At 40.7% G+C, this 18,059-nt stretch overlaps 1 protein-coding gene across 1 annotated transcript in view; it reads left to right on the forward strand.

Moving 5' to 3' along the window:
• Positions 1-1,106: 1,106 nt before the first annotated feature.
• Positions 1,107-18,059, forward strand: part of LOC309558454 (uncharacterized protein) — a gene marked incomplete at its 3' end in the record, with an annotated part of 200,033 nt that continues 183,080 nt past the window's right edge. The window contains exons 1-3 of the mRNA XM_082261526.1: positions 1,107-1,291; positions 6,197-6,220; positions 11,325-11,354. Coding sequence (XP_082117652.1) covers positions 1,228-1,291; positions 6,197-6,220; positions 11,325-11,354 — 118 coding nt within the window. The 5' untranslated portion in view covers positions 1,107-1,227. The remainder of the gene's footprint in view (positions 1,292-6,196; positions 6,221-11,324; positions 11,355-18,059) is intronic.

The following is an 18,059-nucleotide window of genomic DNA, read 5'->3' on the forward strand; positions in this document are numbered from 1 at the left end:
TGCATACATGTACACTGTCACCAAGTCTGGGAGTTATTATTGTATAAACTGGTTCCCATGCTGGGGGCTAATATTGTGAAAAACTGGCAATAATGTAGAGGGTTATTAGTGTGTAAAATGACACCAGTCCAGGGGCTTTAACTGCTACTGACATCAGGGCTTGGGGCTATTATAGGGTCCATTGACATCAATACAGGGGGTTACTATTATTGCAACAATGTGGCTTCTTTTACTCCTGCTTCCACTTCGGCTCCGTTTGCATATTGGCGTCTCCGATCCCGAATTATTGCAAATCACGGGACGCCCGTGCAATTCCCATGACTTGCAATTGCACCCCAAAAGTGGCGCGATTTCGCCAGACGAATCGTGGTAAAATCGTGCAAACAAAATCGCAGGACCCCTATTGTCCAAAAGAAGTTCTTGTACTTTTTTTGAGTGACAGGCATCCCGTGATCCTATTTGTGCCATTTAACCATGATTCATGCCATTGCAAGTCACGGGCATCCCACGGGCGTCCCGCGATTTGCAATGATTTAGCATCGCAGGCAGAATCTCGATAATTCTGCCCATGATCTGAGACGCCAGTATGTGAACGGAGCCTTCGGTGTGCCTTGCAGTAAACAAACACAGCAGGAGTTTACATTTTAAAGTATAATATTGATCCACACAATTAGAACAGGCTTAAAAGAAAACTGTAAGAGTGCTGTAACTACTACAATAAATACTTTTAAAATGTGTGAGTGAATTCTGTTTTAATTAGATATTATTAAAACAGGATTCACTCACAGTTTGTCATTTTCACCCTGGGCACCGGATGATCTTGGCCCAGCACTGAATAGCTGGCAGTAATACTGTAGAAGCGATTAAAAGCACAATACACGCAATAGAGCAATAGACTGAAGGAGTAGATTAAGTTGTTGTTCCTATTCTATACACGCACATTGAAGACGTGACAAAAAGCATAATTGATACCATCTTTATAGAAAGACGTTCATAGGCCCTTCTTGCTTCAGGCAATATCAATTACCATTTTTGTTTATTAATATTATAAGGAAGTCAATCTGAAAATTACTATGGCATGTGCCAAAGGGTGTGTTGTGTTTTTCTCATTAATAGGGGAACATTATTAAAAGAAGACAGAAAAGCTGACCCATAACATCGGTGAACAGAGGGTGTTGGGGATAGTATTTTCTAAGGAAGGATCAATAGAGAAAGTAGAATTCCATAATGGGAGGCCGATTGTCCCTCTCCTTCCTCCTGGTCCTGCTGTGTGCCTCTAATGGCCGGACACGTAAGTATCTTCAGGAATATTTAATAGCATCTTTCTCTTTACAATTCTTTATGTATAGGTATATTCTGGGAGGGGGGGGGAGGGGGACTCTTTGAAGAAACACAAGTCCTCATCTTTAAAAGTGAGAAAATGAGATCACTGAGATAGGGGCTCCTATATGTAGATTAACATTACACAGAAATGCTCCATGTACAGGAGAAGGTGGACACCATGAGTTGATGTGGTGCTGGTCTTGGTGTGGAGTCTACACTCTGGCAGCTCTGTGTAGCACTTAAATAAGTGAAAGAAGAAGGTTGGGGGGAACAATTTATTTAACTAGTGAATTATTCTAGTTTGTCTCCATACCTAGGACATGGGTTCACTCTACTTCAGTAAATTTTCACCAATATTGAAGACATGACTCCTGTATAAGAATTTAATTCTTATATTGGGTACCTTTTGATTTAACACAATAATTGTATACCAATTCCGAAATCCAGATATCACCAGGATATTTTTTCCTGGATGCCTATTACAGATCTTTAGTCACACATTATTTCCAATTCAAATTTAATTTAATTAAAAAGTACATTAATCTAGCTTGTCTCCATACCTGACTTTTAATTTCACTTTTCAGAAATGGATCCTTAAACACAAAAATGTTATAACAATTCAGGAATCCAGATATCACCACAATCATTTTTTTTCCTGGGTTTTTGTCACAGATCTTTAAAGTCACACATTAACTTCATTCTCAGATAATTGATTCCTGGGAAAAGATCCCAATTCTGATATGTTGGATGATTGCAGAGAATCTTTTCAAAGAATGATCCATAAAGATGGATAAAAAAAATGAAGTCCAGAGAAATATCCTGAATTTTTCCTGGGAAATCTCACTTATCATTAGACATACTGTATATGAGGGATCTGCTTAGTTCTAAACTACATGTATATTTTACCAATATACAGCATAATATTCGCCAAATATTTTATTTTTAATTTCTGATCTTAGATCTAAGTGAAAGAAGAATGTTAGGGGAAGCAATTTATTTAAAACATTTAATTATTCTAAACTTATCTGCATACCTAGGAAATGGATTTACTTCACTTTGGTAAGTTGTCATCAATATTAAAGACAGATATTAAAGTAACCTTGTGTTGGTTACCTGTAAGCAAACTTTTAATTCAAGGTTTTGGAAATAGATTCTTCAACTAATTCATTCATTATTTTTTTTTTTTTCATGGGCTCTTATCACGAATCATGTAAGACACAAGTTATCTTCATTCTCCACCTAACAATTCCCCAGAAAAGATCCCAGTTCTTACATAGTTACATATTTAGTCTGGTTGAAAAAAGACAAAAGTTAATCTAGCTCAGCCATTAAAAAAAATAAAAAACAAATATGAAAACCCAACTATACAATCCCATATACACAATCCTATACCCGCAGTTGATCCAGAGGAAGGCAAAAAAACCCCCCAGCAAAACATGATCCAATTTGCTACAGCAGGGGAAAAAAATCCTCCCTGATTCCCTGAGAGGCAATCGGATATTCCCTGGATCAACTTTACCTATAAATGTTAGTACCCAGTTATATTATGTACACCTAGGAAATAATCCAGGCCTTTTTTTTAAAGCAATCTAGTGAGCTGGCCAGAACCACCTCTGGAGGGAGTCTATTCCACATTTTCACAGCTCTTACTGTGAAGGAACCTTTCCATAATTGGAGACCAAATCTCTTTTCCTCTAGATGTAAAGAGTGCCCTATTGTCCTCTGTGATGACCTTAAAGTGAATAACTCAACACCAAGTTCACTATATGGACCCCTTATGTATTTATACATGGTGATCATATCCCTCTTATGTATTTATACATGGTGATCATATCTCCCCTTATGTATTTATACATGGAGATCATATCCCCCCCTTATGTATTTATACATGGTGATCATATCCCCCCTTATGTATTTATACATGGTGATCATATCCCCCCCTTATGTATTTATACATGGTGATCATATCCCCCCTTATGTATTTATACATGGTGATCATATCCCCCCTTATGTATTTATACATGGAGATCATATCCCCCCTTATGTATTTATACATGGTGATCATATCTCCCCTTATGTATTTATACATGGAGATCATATCCCCCCCTTATGTATTTATACATGGTGATCATATCCCCCCTTATGTATTTATACATGGTGATCATATCCCCCCTTATGTATTTATACATGGAGATCATATCCCCCCTTCATGTATTTATACATGGTGATCATATCCCCCCTTATGTATTTATACATGGAGATCAATTCCCCCCTTCATGTATTTATACATGGAGATCATATCCCCCCCTTATGTATTTATACATGGAGATCATATCCCCCCTTCATGTATTTATACATGGTGATCATATCCCCCCTTATGTATTTATACATGGTGATCATATCCCCCCTTATGTATTTATACATGGTGATCATTTCCCCCCTTATGTATTTATACACGGTGATCATATCCCCCCTTATGTATTTATACATGGAGATCATATCCCCCCCTTATGTATTTATACATGGAGATCATATCCCCCCCTTATGTATTTATACATGGAGATCATATCCCCCCTTCATGTATTTATACATGGAGATCATATCCCCCCTTATGTATTTATACATGGTGATCATATCCCCCCTTATGTATTTATACATGGTGATCATTTCCCCCTTATGTATTTATACACGGTGATCCTTATGTATTTATACATGGAGATCATATCCCCCCCTTATGTATTTATACATGGAGATCATATCCCCCCCTTATGTATTTATACATGGAGATCATATCCCCCCTTATGTATTTATACATGGAGATCATATCCCCCTTATGTATTTATACATGGTGATCATATCCCCCCTTATGTATTTATACATGGTGATCATTTCCCCCCTTATGTATTTATACACGGTGATCATATCCCCCCTTATGTATTTATACATGGAGATCATATCCCCCCTTATGTATTTATACATGGAGATCATATCCCCCCTTATGTATTTATACATGGAGATCATATCCCCCCTTATGTATTTATACACGGTGATCATATCCCCCCTTATGTATTTATACATGGTGATCATTTCCCCCCATATGTATTTATACATGGTGATCTTCTATCCTTGAGAGAGAATAAATTCAGTTCCTCTAATCTCTCCTCATATCTGAGCTCCTCCATGCCTCTTATCAGTTTGGTTGCCCTTCTCTGCACTTTCTCCAGTTCCCCGATATCCTTCTTGAGAACTGGTGCCCAAAACTGAACTGCATATTCCAGATGAGGTCTTACTAATGATTTGTACAGGGGCAAAATTATATCTCTCTCTTTCTGGAGTCCATGCCTCTCTAAATTGAAGAACGGACTTTGCTTGTTTTGGAAACCACAGTTCGGCATTGCATGCTATTATTAAGCTTATGATCTACCAGAACACCCAGATCCTTCTCCACTATGGATTCCCCCAGTACTACTCCCCCTAGTATGTATGATGCATGCATATTCTTTGCCCCTTAAGGTTCTGATATGGTGAACAATGACAGAGAATCGTTTCATAGAATGATCCATAAAGATGGATAACCAATGAATTCCAGAGAAATATCCTGGAGTTTTTCTTGGGAAATCTCACTTATCTTTAGACATATACAAGAAAGATGCTTAGTTCTAAACTGTATGAAACATATACAGTACATTTAAGTAATATGCAGCATCCTATTCTCCAAATATTTCATTTATAATTGCTAATCTTCTATATCAGGGTTACTCAACCAGGGTTCCGTGGAGGCCTAGGGCTCCTCCTGAGGTTGCTAGGGGTTCCTTGAGTGATGGGCAATTTCTGCCTCTCAAATAAGTTTCCAATGACACCATTTTTCTTTTTACCTATCTGTAAGGGGGGTAAATCTTCCCAATGATGACAAGAGTAAGGAGCATTCTTCCCACTGACTGTCACACTAATGTGTCATGAGTTACATTGTTACATAGTATTTGAGGTTGAATAAAGACAACAGTCCATCCAGTTCAACCTGTATAGGTGTGTTTGGACGTATTCATTTTCCATAACCTTGAATGTTTTGATCCTTGAGATGTACGTCCAAGAGTCTTTTAAAAGTAGCCATAATCCCCACAGTTACCACCATTTGTGGAAAAGAGTTGATTACCTTACTGTAAAAAGCCTCCTACGTAGCCTGAGGTTAAATCGCTTCTCCTCTAATTGTATGGCCTTGTGTCCTCTTACATTCCTTGTGACTAAATAGTTGTTTTTCTATGCTGAGATCACCGTTGAGGTATTTGTAAATTGCTATCATGTCCCCTCTCAGGCGTCTCTTCTCCAGGGAGAATAAATTGAGCGATTGCAGACGCTCTTCAAAATTAAGGTCTTCCAATCCCCAAATTAGTTTAGTTGCCCTTCTCTGGACTCTCTCCAGCTCCAACACATCCCTCCTGAGGACTGGTGACCAGAACTGGACAGAATACTCCAGATGTGGTTGGACCAGAGTTTTATAAAGTGGTAGGATTTGTTGTAGATTTTTAATTTTTAGCAGGGGTTTCCCTGAGACCAGAAATTTACTTCAAGGGTTCCTCTGTGTTGAAAAGGTTGAGAAAGGCTGTTCTGTATTGTACTTGCTGTGTAATATTATTCTGTTAAGAATATTTTTATGCTAACTCCCTTTTTAAATGGAGGAACCAAATAGATTTTATAATCTGCCCTCTCTGAGTTCAGATTCTGATCTGCTCCATGTGACTGTTCATGCCGGGCTAGTGATTTGCTCTTTAGTCAATCTGCTCCAGGAAGAGCCACAATTAATTTGTACTGGATTCTTTATATTACAACTACAAATGACTTCATAGCTAAGTCTTACTTTCTGTTCTTTTTCTAGAAACCAGCACCTCTCCGAGCACTGGTAAGTGATCTCAGTTTGTCTTTCTGTTTTCTATAATGTTACTGTATATATAGTCCGACATACAGTATTCATACATAGATAGAAGATTCAGCAAAACTTTGATTAGCTACCTTATATGGGGAGAATTGGCATATTTCATGTATTTTATCCTAACCAATATATACTTCTTCTGTGTTAAAATGCTTTTGCGATGATACATTTTGTAGTACATAACTGTCAGATGCATCATTGAAACCTATTTTTATTTCCACTATAAACGGCACTCATATGCTAATTGTTGATGGTACCATTTAGGAACGATGGTGAGTAATTGTTTCATATACACATAGCTTTTTTGCAGGACTACTTTTCAAATTAAAGCATAACTCCACGTTCGTGGGGAAAAAAATAGCAAAAAAAGAAAAAATATAACGTATACAATTGGGACACAATTCATATTGTAATTGAATGTTATTAAAAATTACCTTTCCTTTTCAATCGGCTGCTGTTGTAATTTTCTGAAAATGCAATGCAATATGGCCACCTGGAGGTGTTCTGTACACAGAATGTATACTGACCACACCCTCAGAAACATCATTTCCTGCTTGTGTGATTGGCTCACCAATTTTTCCAGAAGTCTGCACTAAGATACAAGTCAGATTTCTGGCATCCCCTGCAACAAAAATGTCATTTTTGGTGAGATACTCCCAATAGGAAAGGGGTTCAGGCCCAGAAGATTCCCTCATTAGTGCTCTGCAGCTGCCACAGCTGATAGATAATTATGAAACCACTCCCATTAGACCCACTCAGCACAGAGGAACAAACAATGATTTCTGCAGAATAACAAAAGGTAGAAATCTGTAACAACGTTTGGTAAAATCCTCGCAATGTACAGAGATCACCCAGAGGGGAATGTTTTTTTCTCAACAAAAGTGGAGTTACGCTTTAAACTTGCTTGAATTGTATAGAATTGGTACATATGTAAAAATGAAAGATTGTAAATTGAAAGATTGTGTTGTTTAAGACCCCGTTCACACTGGGGCGATCCGACTTGCCAGGGCGACCTCACAGGTCGCGGCGCGCAGCTCGCACCGCGACCTCGGAGCGGCCGGCACGGACTTCATAACATTGAAGTCAATGCAGGTCGCTCCGGGTCGCCCCAAAGAAGCTCTGGACCATTTTTCTAAGTCGGAGCGACTTGTGTCGCTCCTATTAGAACGGGTCCATAGCTTCTCTATGGCAGGCGACCTACGGTGACCTGTCAGGCGACCAGGTCGCCTGACAGGTCGCCCCAGTGTGAATGGGGTCTTACTCTTCACAACATGACCTAATGTCAAAATAAGTTTTTTTTTCATTATTTCTTTTTTACGTTTTTAGTAACTCCATCTAGTTCAACCAATATAGTTTTGTCTCACTAATGACACATATGACAGTAAAATGAGAGAAATGACATGAGGTCCAATATCACTCACGTGTTTGTATTTTATGAACTGTACATTGTATGCAGTTAATACACATAAAGATAGTATTTATTAAAGAATTTTTTTTTTTAACCATAGATTTTTATTGAAAATGATCACATAATACAGATAAACAAATGAGTATTGAACAGTAGAGCTATTCAGGTACAAAAACAAGCACATCCATAAATCATGTATCAAGAAGTGCAATCAATATTATTTGAATTCCTTATATACCATTCACTGTGGAACCTGAGGAGTAATCAGAAACTCATTAATAATCAAGTGACTTTGAACACCACAATACTTCTGACCAGTGGCAAGAGTCTGGGATTCTGTTTCTTGGAAGAGGAATACCTGTCCCCCCATTGGGTACACATTGTGGCGAAGCTCTGCCGAGGTGGTGGGACTTCCACTACCCACCCTCTCGTTCCAGACCAGATAAACGAGGCTTGATGTGATCTCACCATTGCATACTGACTAACACACTATTAGGTCAGCATAGCTAGGGTGTGGATGTAGCTACTGGGAAGGGGTTTAACCAAAGGATAGGAAATGGGGAGGGGGGTGGGGGGGTACTAGGGGCACCACCAGATGGTAGAAGGCATTAGGAGATGGAAGTTGCTAGCAGTAGCCCTTATGATTTCAGTTCAAACATCTACTCGGCTAGCTATCTAGCCAACGTCAGAGGAAATTGTTAACCATATTTGCCATTTCTTGTGGAAAAGGGAGGCTTTGCGTTCTTCATACGCTAGCATTTTATCCATTTTGTATTGGAAGTTAACCTTGTGTTTGATTTTCCCTAAGGTGGGGGGGGGGGGTCGTAGAGCGCCACTGTTTGGCCACTGCTATTCTGGTGGCGAAAAGGATGTGAAAAGTATTTTTTTTAAATCCAATATACCTTTAATTATAATATAAATGAAGGCCGAATCTGGGCATTAACAGTGAAAAAGAATAAACCAAATTATAACACTGACAAAGTAATTGCAGGAAGTTTTAAAGAGGAAGTAAATTCTTCCTGTTTTTTTTTTTTTTTTTTCGTTTTTTTTTCTTCCCTGCTAAGTATAAACCCAATTCCAAAAAAGTTGGGACACTGTACAAATTGTGAGTAAAAAGGGAATGGACTAATTTACAAATCTCATAAATTTACATTTTATTCACAATATAATATAGATAACATACCAAATGTTGAAAGTGAGACATTTTGAAATGCCATGCCAAATATTGGCTCATTTTGGAAATCATGAGAGCTACACATTCCAAAAAAGTTGGGACAGGTAGCAATAGGAGGCCGGAAAAGTTAAATGTACATATAAAGAACCGCTGGAGGACCGATTTGCAACTTATTAGGTCAATTGGCAACATGATTGGGTATAAAAAGAGCCTCTTAGAGTGGCCGTGTTCCTCAGAAGTCAAGATGGGCAGAGGATCACCAATTCCCCCAATGCTGCGGCGAAAAATAGTGGAGCAATATCAGAAAGGAGTTTCTCAGAGAAAAATTGCAAAGAGTTTGAAGTTCTCATCATCTACAGTGCATAATATCATCCAAAGATTCAGAGAATCTGGAACAATCTCTGTGTGTAAGGGTCAAGGCCGGAAAACCATACTGGATGGCGGTGATCTTCGGGCCCTTAGACGGCACTGCATCACATACAGGAATGCTACTGTAATGGAAATCACAACATGGGCTCAGGAATACTTCCAGCAAACATTGTCGGTGAACACAATCCACCGTGCCATTCACCGTTGCTGGCAAAAACGCTATAGGCCAAAAAAGAAGCCAAATCTAAACATGATCCAGAAGCGCCTGCGTTTTCTCTGGGCCAAGGCTCATTTATAATGGACTGTGGCAAAGTGGAAAACTGTTCTGTGGTCAGACCGATCAAAATTTGAAGTTCTTTTTGGAAAACTTTGACACCATGTCATCCGAACTAAAGAGGACAAGGACAACCCAAGTTGTTATCAGTGCTCAGTTCAGAAGCCGGCATCTCTAATGGTATGGGGTTGCATGAGTGCGTGTGGCATGGGCAGCTTACACATCTGGAAAGGCTCCATCAATGCTGAAAGGTATATCCAAGTTCTAGAACAACATATGTTCCCATCCAGATGTCATCTCTTTCAGGGAAGACCTTGTATTTTCCAACATGACAATGCCAGACCACATACTGCATCAATTACAACATCATGGCTGCGTAGAAGAAGGATCCGGGAACTGAAATGGCCAGCCTGCAGTCCAGACCTTTCACCCATAGAAAACATTTGGTGCATCATAAAGAGGAAGATGCAACAAAGAAGACCTAAGGCAGTTGAGCAACTAGAAGCCTGTATTAGACAAGAATGAGACAACATTCCTATTCCTAAACTTCAGCAACTTGTCTAATCAGTCCCCAGATGTTTGCAGACTGTTATAAAAAGAAGAGGGGATGCCACACAGTGGTAAACATGGCCTTGTCCCAACCTTTTTGAGATGTGTTGATGTCATGAAATTTAAAATCAACCAATTTTTTCCTTAAAATGATACATTTTTCTAAGTTTAAACATTTGATATGTCATCTATGTTGTATTTTGAATAAAATATTGAAATTTGAAACTTCCACATCATTACATTCTGATTTTATTCACAATTTGTACAGTGTCCCAACTTTTTTGGAATCGGGTTTGTAAAAGCATAATGTGCTAGTATGCATCGCCGGCTGGAGATGCAACTTCCACAGTTTGATTTCCGAATACCAGATGTGATATCACTGGAAGTTCTGAAAAGTTGTTAATTTAGGACTATTTTTACTTTTTTGTTATCCAAAAGAGGTTTTCCTCCTTAGTGAAGCTTTTGTGTGAGATCCATCAAAATTCTGTCACATGGATAGTATTTGCAGATCTTCTACGAAAAATTTTACTGCAGACTTTATTATGTTTCCAAATAAATCACATTTTTATATTTTTATGGGGTCTGACCAATGGCTTGGGTCTTACTTACAGTACTTCTTCTCCACTACAGGATTTGGGCAGTCTTATGAGTTGAATGGCGGCCAACATCGTCCAATCCGGTTTCTGTGATTCCAGGCTGTTATGGACCTGTCCTTTCTTATGGACCTGTCCTCTTGGGTCATCAATCATGTAGCCTGGGTTCACAGTACTCCTGGATTGATCATTGCATACATGCATTTAGGGGAGTTCCACTCAGTTCATGAGGAAGGGCCACCCACCATTGCAACAGAGGAAGAAGAGTAAGGTCCCATGATATCATGCAGAATGCAGGAAAATAAATATTGTGTATATTGGATGTTCAGGAAGGGTGGGAAGATAAGAGTTCCACTTAGTACTTAACAAATTCCAAAAATTACATCTTTATTGGGCAACAAAAGTATCAGTGCTGAATTCACACAGCCATGTGCCTAGATGTAACAGCGCCTATACCTCAGTGTCTTAATAACCAATTCATTTCCTTTTCATAAGTTCAAAAAATTGTCAGAATGATTTGTTTTCCCAATTGAGTGATATACTGTATATATATCTATATATATACACTCATTATGACATCTTGTGCTTTTTATGGCGGTTACCTGTAAGCAGACAGTTGAGGTTGTTGCCTATTTGACATTTATTCATTGTTGTAGATAAAAATGCTTTGGGAAAATTCATATATAATAATTTTGTCTTTTCTTTAGTTACTGAAGGCTACCACTGTAAACAGAGAGGTAAGTCACCCAACGAGGAATCCCTAATATAAGAACTCAGTCTGTGAGAAGATCTACATTTTATTTGCCTTCATAAAGCCAGTAGAGCTATGGACTATCTGAGGTAGGAATTGTCCACCTTAGGTCTTGAGAGGTAATTACTGAGGTTCATTTACTTAAGGAGTGGATAATGTACACATTACAAATTTAGGGTTTGTGACGGAACCGCGACCCACACTGTGTTTGTCAGTATACCGCTTCCTTCAGTCTTGAACATAGATATCAGATTTTCCAACCGCCCCCATACAAAGCTAGACGACAACTTAGCTTGTATAGGTTTTGAAACCTTCTCCTTTATTGAACAGTTTCACACTCAATTTATACACACATGAGCACATCCCCCCTCCTGATCAAATTACCCCATCAGGTCAGGTACCTGATTACATTATCCTATGCAGATGAAATTGTGTACAGAAATATAATTAACCTGAACTAATTATCTAGCCATCTGGACAGAAACAATATGGGAGTTCATTAACAATTAACAATGGGACAGACATGCTTAACAAAATCCACATCAAACCTCAATAGACAGGAATAAGGAGAGACTGTCTCTGACATTTAAGTTCAATGCACATTATCCTAAGTGTAAACACAGAACCCATTTGAAGCAATCCAAACCATTAAGTTATCTGTCTTTCACTCCCAGTGATGGTGAGTACGTCACAGGGTTCATATAGCTTAGCCTGATGCTATGTTCACTTTACACATCCAATCACATACAATTAATTATATTTTTAAATCTAAAACCAGAAATACAAAAAGGGATACATTAATGGAGTCCTGTTATCAAGAATCCATCATTAAGTGCTCATTTACGCAACTTTATCTTATGACGAGCGATCCACAGTGGATTATTATCAGAGGACATTTGATAGGCGGTAAGGAGGCATTATGTTGAAGCCTCACCACCTGTTTTAACCATTAAAAACCACATACCTTGCACACATTTGGGGAGCCAATATGGTGCTGCCCCCATTCAGTAAAATAGGCCAAACTCAACAGACCAAACATGACGGAAGGATGATTTTGCCATGCTATGATGTCTTACATCACTGCTGTGCATACATAAACCCCTGTCCACTGCCTTTGTAGCTTCTGCGGGAGCAGTTTGGGGATGATAAAAATGCAGATCAGACTTGTGTTTTTACCCCCCCCCATCCCAAACATGTAAAGTAATCCTAAATTCGTTTTTTTAATGCTAGCAGTGTAAGTACATAAATCTGACTTGGCACCAACCACTTTCAATCCCCTGTACAGTTGAGCCCAGATTTGGAGAGGGGGAAGCAGCACAAGGAGCCAATCTAGTGTTGCACAGAGTAAGAAGCATGCTGAGAGATGGAGAGAGAAGAGTGACAGTGAGATTCACTCATTGGTGTGCTGCTTCTCCTTCACTGTCCAGTCAAAGGGTTGGGGTGTGGGGGAGACCTGTAACTCAAAAGTGAAACTGCAGCAGACATACAGTAGATCAGGTTCCCTCCCCTACCAACAGGATTGCATTGTATGGCAGAGCTGTGTAAATCTCATGACTGAATGGAAAGCAATACAAATGTTTTGCCAAGTGTACTGTTTGTACAGTGGTTTGTCTGGATTTGGCCTTATATGACTGGACATTCAAAGTGAACACAGCTTTGTCTTATTTAGTAAACTACTGTATGGGACTGAACATTTTGCAAAGTGAACATTCATCTTGATACCTTAATATTCTCTGTTAGTATATTGATCCCAATAGTCCTTAACTCCTCAGAGAGCACTGGGTCAATAAAAGACCATTTTATTACAAAATTGTCAGACCTTCTCCACTTCCCTGCTGCTTAACTATCTAAATAGCAGACATGGGACTAAAGGCCCGTACACACGCACCGATTGTCGGCCGAACGATCGGCCGTCTTTTGTCCGGTATAAAAAGGAAAAAAACAACTGCGCTAATCCAAGTGAGAAGCAGCAACTTCAAGTGTGACCGACACCCCAAAAAAACAGTAATATACAGTATAAGTTGCGCTAAAGCCTGAACAGTCATATATGTGAAAAATGCCAAAAACTGTGAAAAATAAATAAACTGAAATAGTCCAATCAAAAGTCCATAAAACAATCCAGAAATAACGTGAATGAGAGTGACCGTGTAGATGGGACGATTACCAGAACCAGATAAATTTGTGCCAAAGGATATCAATGAATCCTGGAGTTCCCAAGGACTTGGACACGATGGACTCCACAGCCTCAGCACAGATGCTCTCAATGTGATGGTTGTGTAGGAAATAAAAAAATATATATCGCCATAGCGTGAAAGCAGACAACAAATGCAAAAAAACTCTCAATAGATAGATAAAATCACCCAAACTCAAAGTGAAAAGTGCTCATATGAGAATGAAATAAATGGGTGAATAGAAAGAGAGTTCAACCACCAAAACGGACCTCCAGGGTAACTCTTACCAGAAATGGGAAAAAAATTAACAGTTGAATGAAAGATCCAGGCACCTCATCCGATAGAAAAGCAGCTTACCAGAAAGGTGTGTAAAAAGCTCATATACATCCACAGGGGGTCCCAACCATGCAAACAATGTGTATCAGAAGCAACACAAAATACCCTTACCAAATGGAGGTAAAGGAACAGCAGAGATGATAATACACTGATGTATATGCTCGATAACCAGATCTCCTCATACAGCCTCTAGTGACTCGGGGTGTTGTAGGAAGATGTCAGCCGTAAAATATTAAATGCAAATATTTAATAACTTAAAAAAGTAATTGTACCCCAATAAATGCAGAGTGCCCACAGCATTGTACCCCAATGATTGCAGAGTGCCACAGAATTGTACCCCAATGATTGCAGAGTGCCACAGCATTGTACCCCAATGATTGCAGAGTGCCCACAGCATTGTACCCCAATGATTGCAGAGTGCCACAGAATTGTACCCCAATGATTGTAGAGTGCCACAGAATTGTACCCCAATGATTGCAGAGTGCCACAGCATTGTACCCCAATGATTGCAGAGTGCCACAGCATTGTACCCCAATGATTGCAGAGTGCCCACAGCATTGTACCCCAATGATTGCAGAGTGCCACAGAATTGTACCCCAATGATTGTAGAGTGCCACAGAATTGTACCCCAATGATTGCAGAGTGCCACAGCATTGTTCCCCAATGATTGCAGAGTGCCACAGAATTGTACCCCAATAAATGCAGAGTGCCCACAGCATTGTACCCCAATAAATGCAGAGTGCCCACAGCATTGTACCCCAATGATTTCAGAGTGCCACATCATTGTACCCCAATAAATGCAGAGTGCCCACAGCATTGTACCCCAATGATTGCAGAGTGCCCACAGCATTGTACCCCAATAAATGCAGAGTGCCCACAGCATTGTACCCCAATAAATGCAGAGTGCTGACAGCATTGTCCCCCAATCAATGCAGAGACCAGCGTGCGTGCTCCCTTCAATTTAATGCACTTACCTGGCGGCGGCGGCGGGTTCTTCCCTCCTCGATCCAGTCCATCCTCTCTGCGGCGGCGGCGGCGGGAAGGTGAGTGGCTTCTCCCTCGTCCTCCGAGCGGCGGTGACGGTGAGTGACTGACTCACGCACTGGCACCGCCCCCATTGTGACGTCAGGGATCGGATGTCCTGGATGATGATTGGTCCAGGCTGGAGACTGGACCAAACACAGCCAGGATATCAGAAAGTGGGGGTGTCCAATCGCAAAGACTTGCGCTCGGGTTACGCCCCCAGAAGGCTGCCGATCGGCGCCTCTTCTGGGACGTAACCCCACCCCCCCCTGCCACCACTTCCATTACAGAGGCCGGCGAACCCAATTTTTTTTTGTAAAACTTTATTTGTTCGCTTTGTCATTTTTTTTTTCTTTTTTTTTCTTTTTTTTAGGGGTAGGGGGGCGGCGCCCTGGCGCCCCCTATGCACGGGCCGCCACTGGTGTTACCAATGTTTGACTTATATCCTGGCATTTGCTTAAGCTGGAAGCCTGTCTATAATATTTAATGTAGAAGTTCATAAGGACTATGTTATCCTTTACTTATACCATTACATAACTCTTGATATGGACGCTGTTGACATTTACATGTTGTTTCTCATATAGTATTGTCCATTCTCTGTCAGATATCTCCTGCCTCAGACTGTTTGAACCATTTGCTGTTAACCTTTCTTATGTCAAATTCTAATAAAAATCATTTTTGGAAAAAAAAAAAGAACATTGTTTTATCTGTACACTTTGTGTTATAGAGGGGACCTCCTTTACTGTATTGGTGGACACATTTCTGGCCTATCAAGGTGTTACATTCAACTTGGAGAAAGCTCTGAATTCTCTATCAGCCAGATTCCCCTGTGTTACCCGGCAATACACCTCAGTAATCCTGGACTATGCAGGTAAATACAAATCAGCACTATAAATGTTGTTTTATTTTAACATTATAATTTATATTTACATAGTTTACAAGAGTGAAAAAGGACACCGGTCAGTCCAGTTCAATCTATGTGTGTGATTTTTACTCTTTAACAATTCCCATAGCCCTGTATATTCTGCTTCCTGAGGAAGACATTTAAATGTTTTTTTTTTTTTTTAAGTTGTCAACACTCTCAGCTAAAATCACTTTCTGGGGGAGGGAGTTTCACATTTGTACTGCTCCAACAGTAAAGAACCCTTTCTGTAATCTAAGGTTAAACCTCCTTAAACTTCAAACCATGGCTATGTGTCCTCCTTAGGGACCTAAGACTAAACCTTGTATTACAGACACTGAGTCACCTTTGATATATTTGCACACTGTGATCAAGTCCCCTCCTAGGTGCCTTTTTCCTAGAGTTAATGGCTGTAATCTATGTTTATCAATCAGCTGAGCTCCTCCATTCCCCTATAGCTAATTCTCCTCCATTCCTCATAGCTGAGCTCCTCCATTCCCCTATAGCTGAGCTCCTCCATTTCCCATAGCTGAGCTCCTCCATTCCCCTATAGCTGAGCTCCTCCATTCCCCTATAGCTGAGCTCCTCCATTCCCCTATAGCTGAGCTCCTTCATTCCCCATAGCTTAGCTCCTCCATTCCCCTATAGCTGAGCTCCTCCATTCCCCTATAGCTGAGCTCCTCCATTCCCCTATAGCTGAGCTCCTCCATTCCCCTATAGCTGAGCTCCTCCATTCCATATAGCTGAGCCCCTCCATTCCCCTATAGCTGGGCCCCTCCATTCCCCTATAGCTGAGCTCCTTCATTCCCCTATAGCTGAGCTCCTCCATTCCCCATAGCTGAGCTCCTCCATTCCCCATAGCTGAGCTCCTCCATTCCCCTATAGCTGAGCTCCTCCATTCCCCTATAGCTGAGCTCCTTCATTCCCCTATAGCTGAGCTCCTCCATTCCCCATAGCTGAGCTCCTCAACTCCCCATAGCTGAGCTCCTCCATTCCCCTATAGCTGAGCTCCTCCATTCCCCTATAGCTGAGCTCCTTCATTCCCCTATAGCTGAGCTCCTCCATTCCCCATAGCTTAGCTCCTCCTTTCCCCTATAGCTGAGCTCCTCCATTCTCCTATAGCTGAGCTCCTCCATTCCCCTATAGCTGAGCTCCTCCATTCCCCTATAGCTGAGCTCCTTCATTCCCCTATAGCTGAGCTCCTCCATTCCCCATAGCTGAGCTCCTCCATTCCCCATAGCTGAGCTCCTCCATTCCCCATAGCTGAGCTCCTCAATTCCCCTATAGCTGAGCTCCTCCATTCCCCTATAGCTGAGCCCCTCCATTCCCCTATAGCTGAGCTCCTTCATTCCCCTATAGCTGAGCTCATCCATCCCCCATAGCTTAGCTCCTCCATTCCTCTATAGCTGAGCTCCTCCATTCCCCTATAGTTTAGCTCCTCCATTCCCCTATAGCTGAGCTCCTCCATTCCCCTATAGCTGAGCTCCTTCATTCCCCTATAGCTGAGCTCCTCCATTCCCCATAGCTTAGCTCCTCCATTCCCCTATAGCTGAGCTCCTTCATTCCCCTATAGCTGAGCTCCTCCATTCCCCTATAGCTGAGCTCCTCCATTCTCCATAACTGAACTCCTCCATCCCTTGTTCCTGAGGTCCTCCATCCCCCACTGCTGAGTTACTCCATCCCCCATAATTAAACTCCTCCATCCCTCATAGCTGAGCTCCTTCATCCCTCATATCTGAGATCCACCATCACTCTTATTAAGGTTGAGCTGAAAGCTCAAACTTAATTTTGGCTGTTTTGACATTCAAATAAATACCCAAACTTTAATCCATTTGGCTCCAAGTTTTGCTTTCCCTATTACGGTTTCCTAAGGACCCACTGACTGCATGGGGATTACATGTGTCTTTTAAACAAAGGCGAAAAGGGTAGGATAGCAGAGGCATGATTGCTTAAATATGGCTACTAGCCATATTTTGGGCAATGACATTGATCAAATATGGCCATGAACATATTTGGTTATTGAGGTCACCCCTATTCCCACCCCTTCCAAAATATAACTGATGAAAAGCTATTATTACCATTGGGGTCAGTAGTGTTCAACGGGTTGTCATTTTCTTTTCCAGTGAGTTTGTGGGTATCATGATCAATGATGGAATTACAATAAGAAGCATTTTTGGGGGATTTTATTTTGACCAGATGCCGACCGCCACATATACATTTACTGTGGCAGGGCAGCTGCTCCAGCCAGAATCACATTACT

The sequence above is a fragment of the Pelophylax lessonae genome (genome assembly GCF_965119305.1).
Source record: "Pelophylax lessonae genome assembly, chromosome: 6".
Classification (NCBI taxonomy): domain Eukaryota; kingdom Metazoa; phylum Chordata; class Amphibia; order Anura; family Ranidae; genus Pelophylax; species Pelophylax lessonae.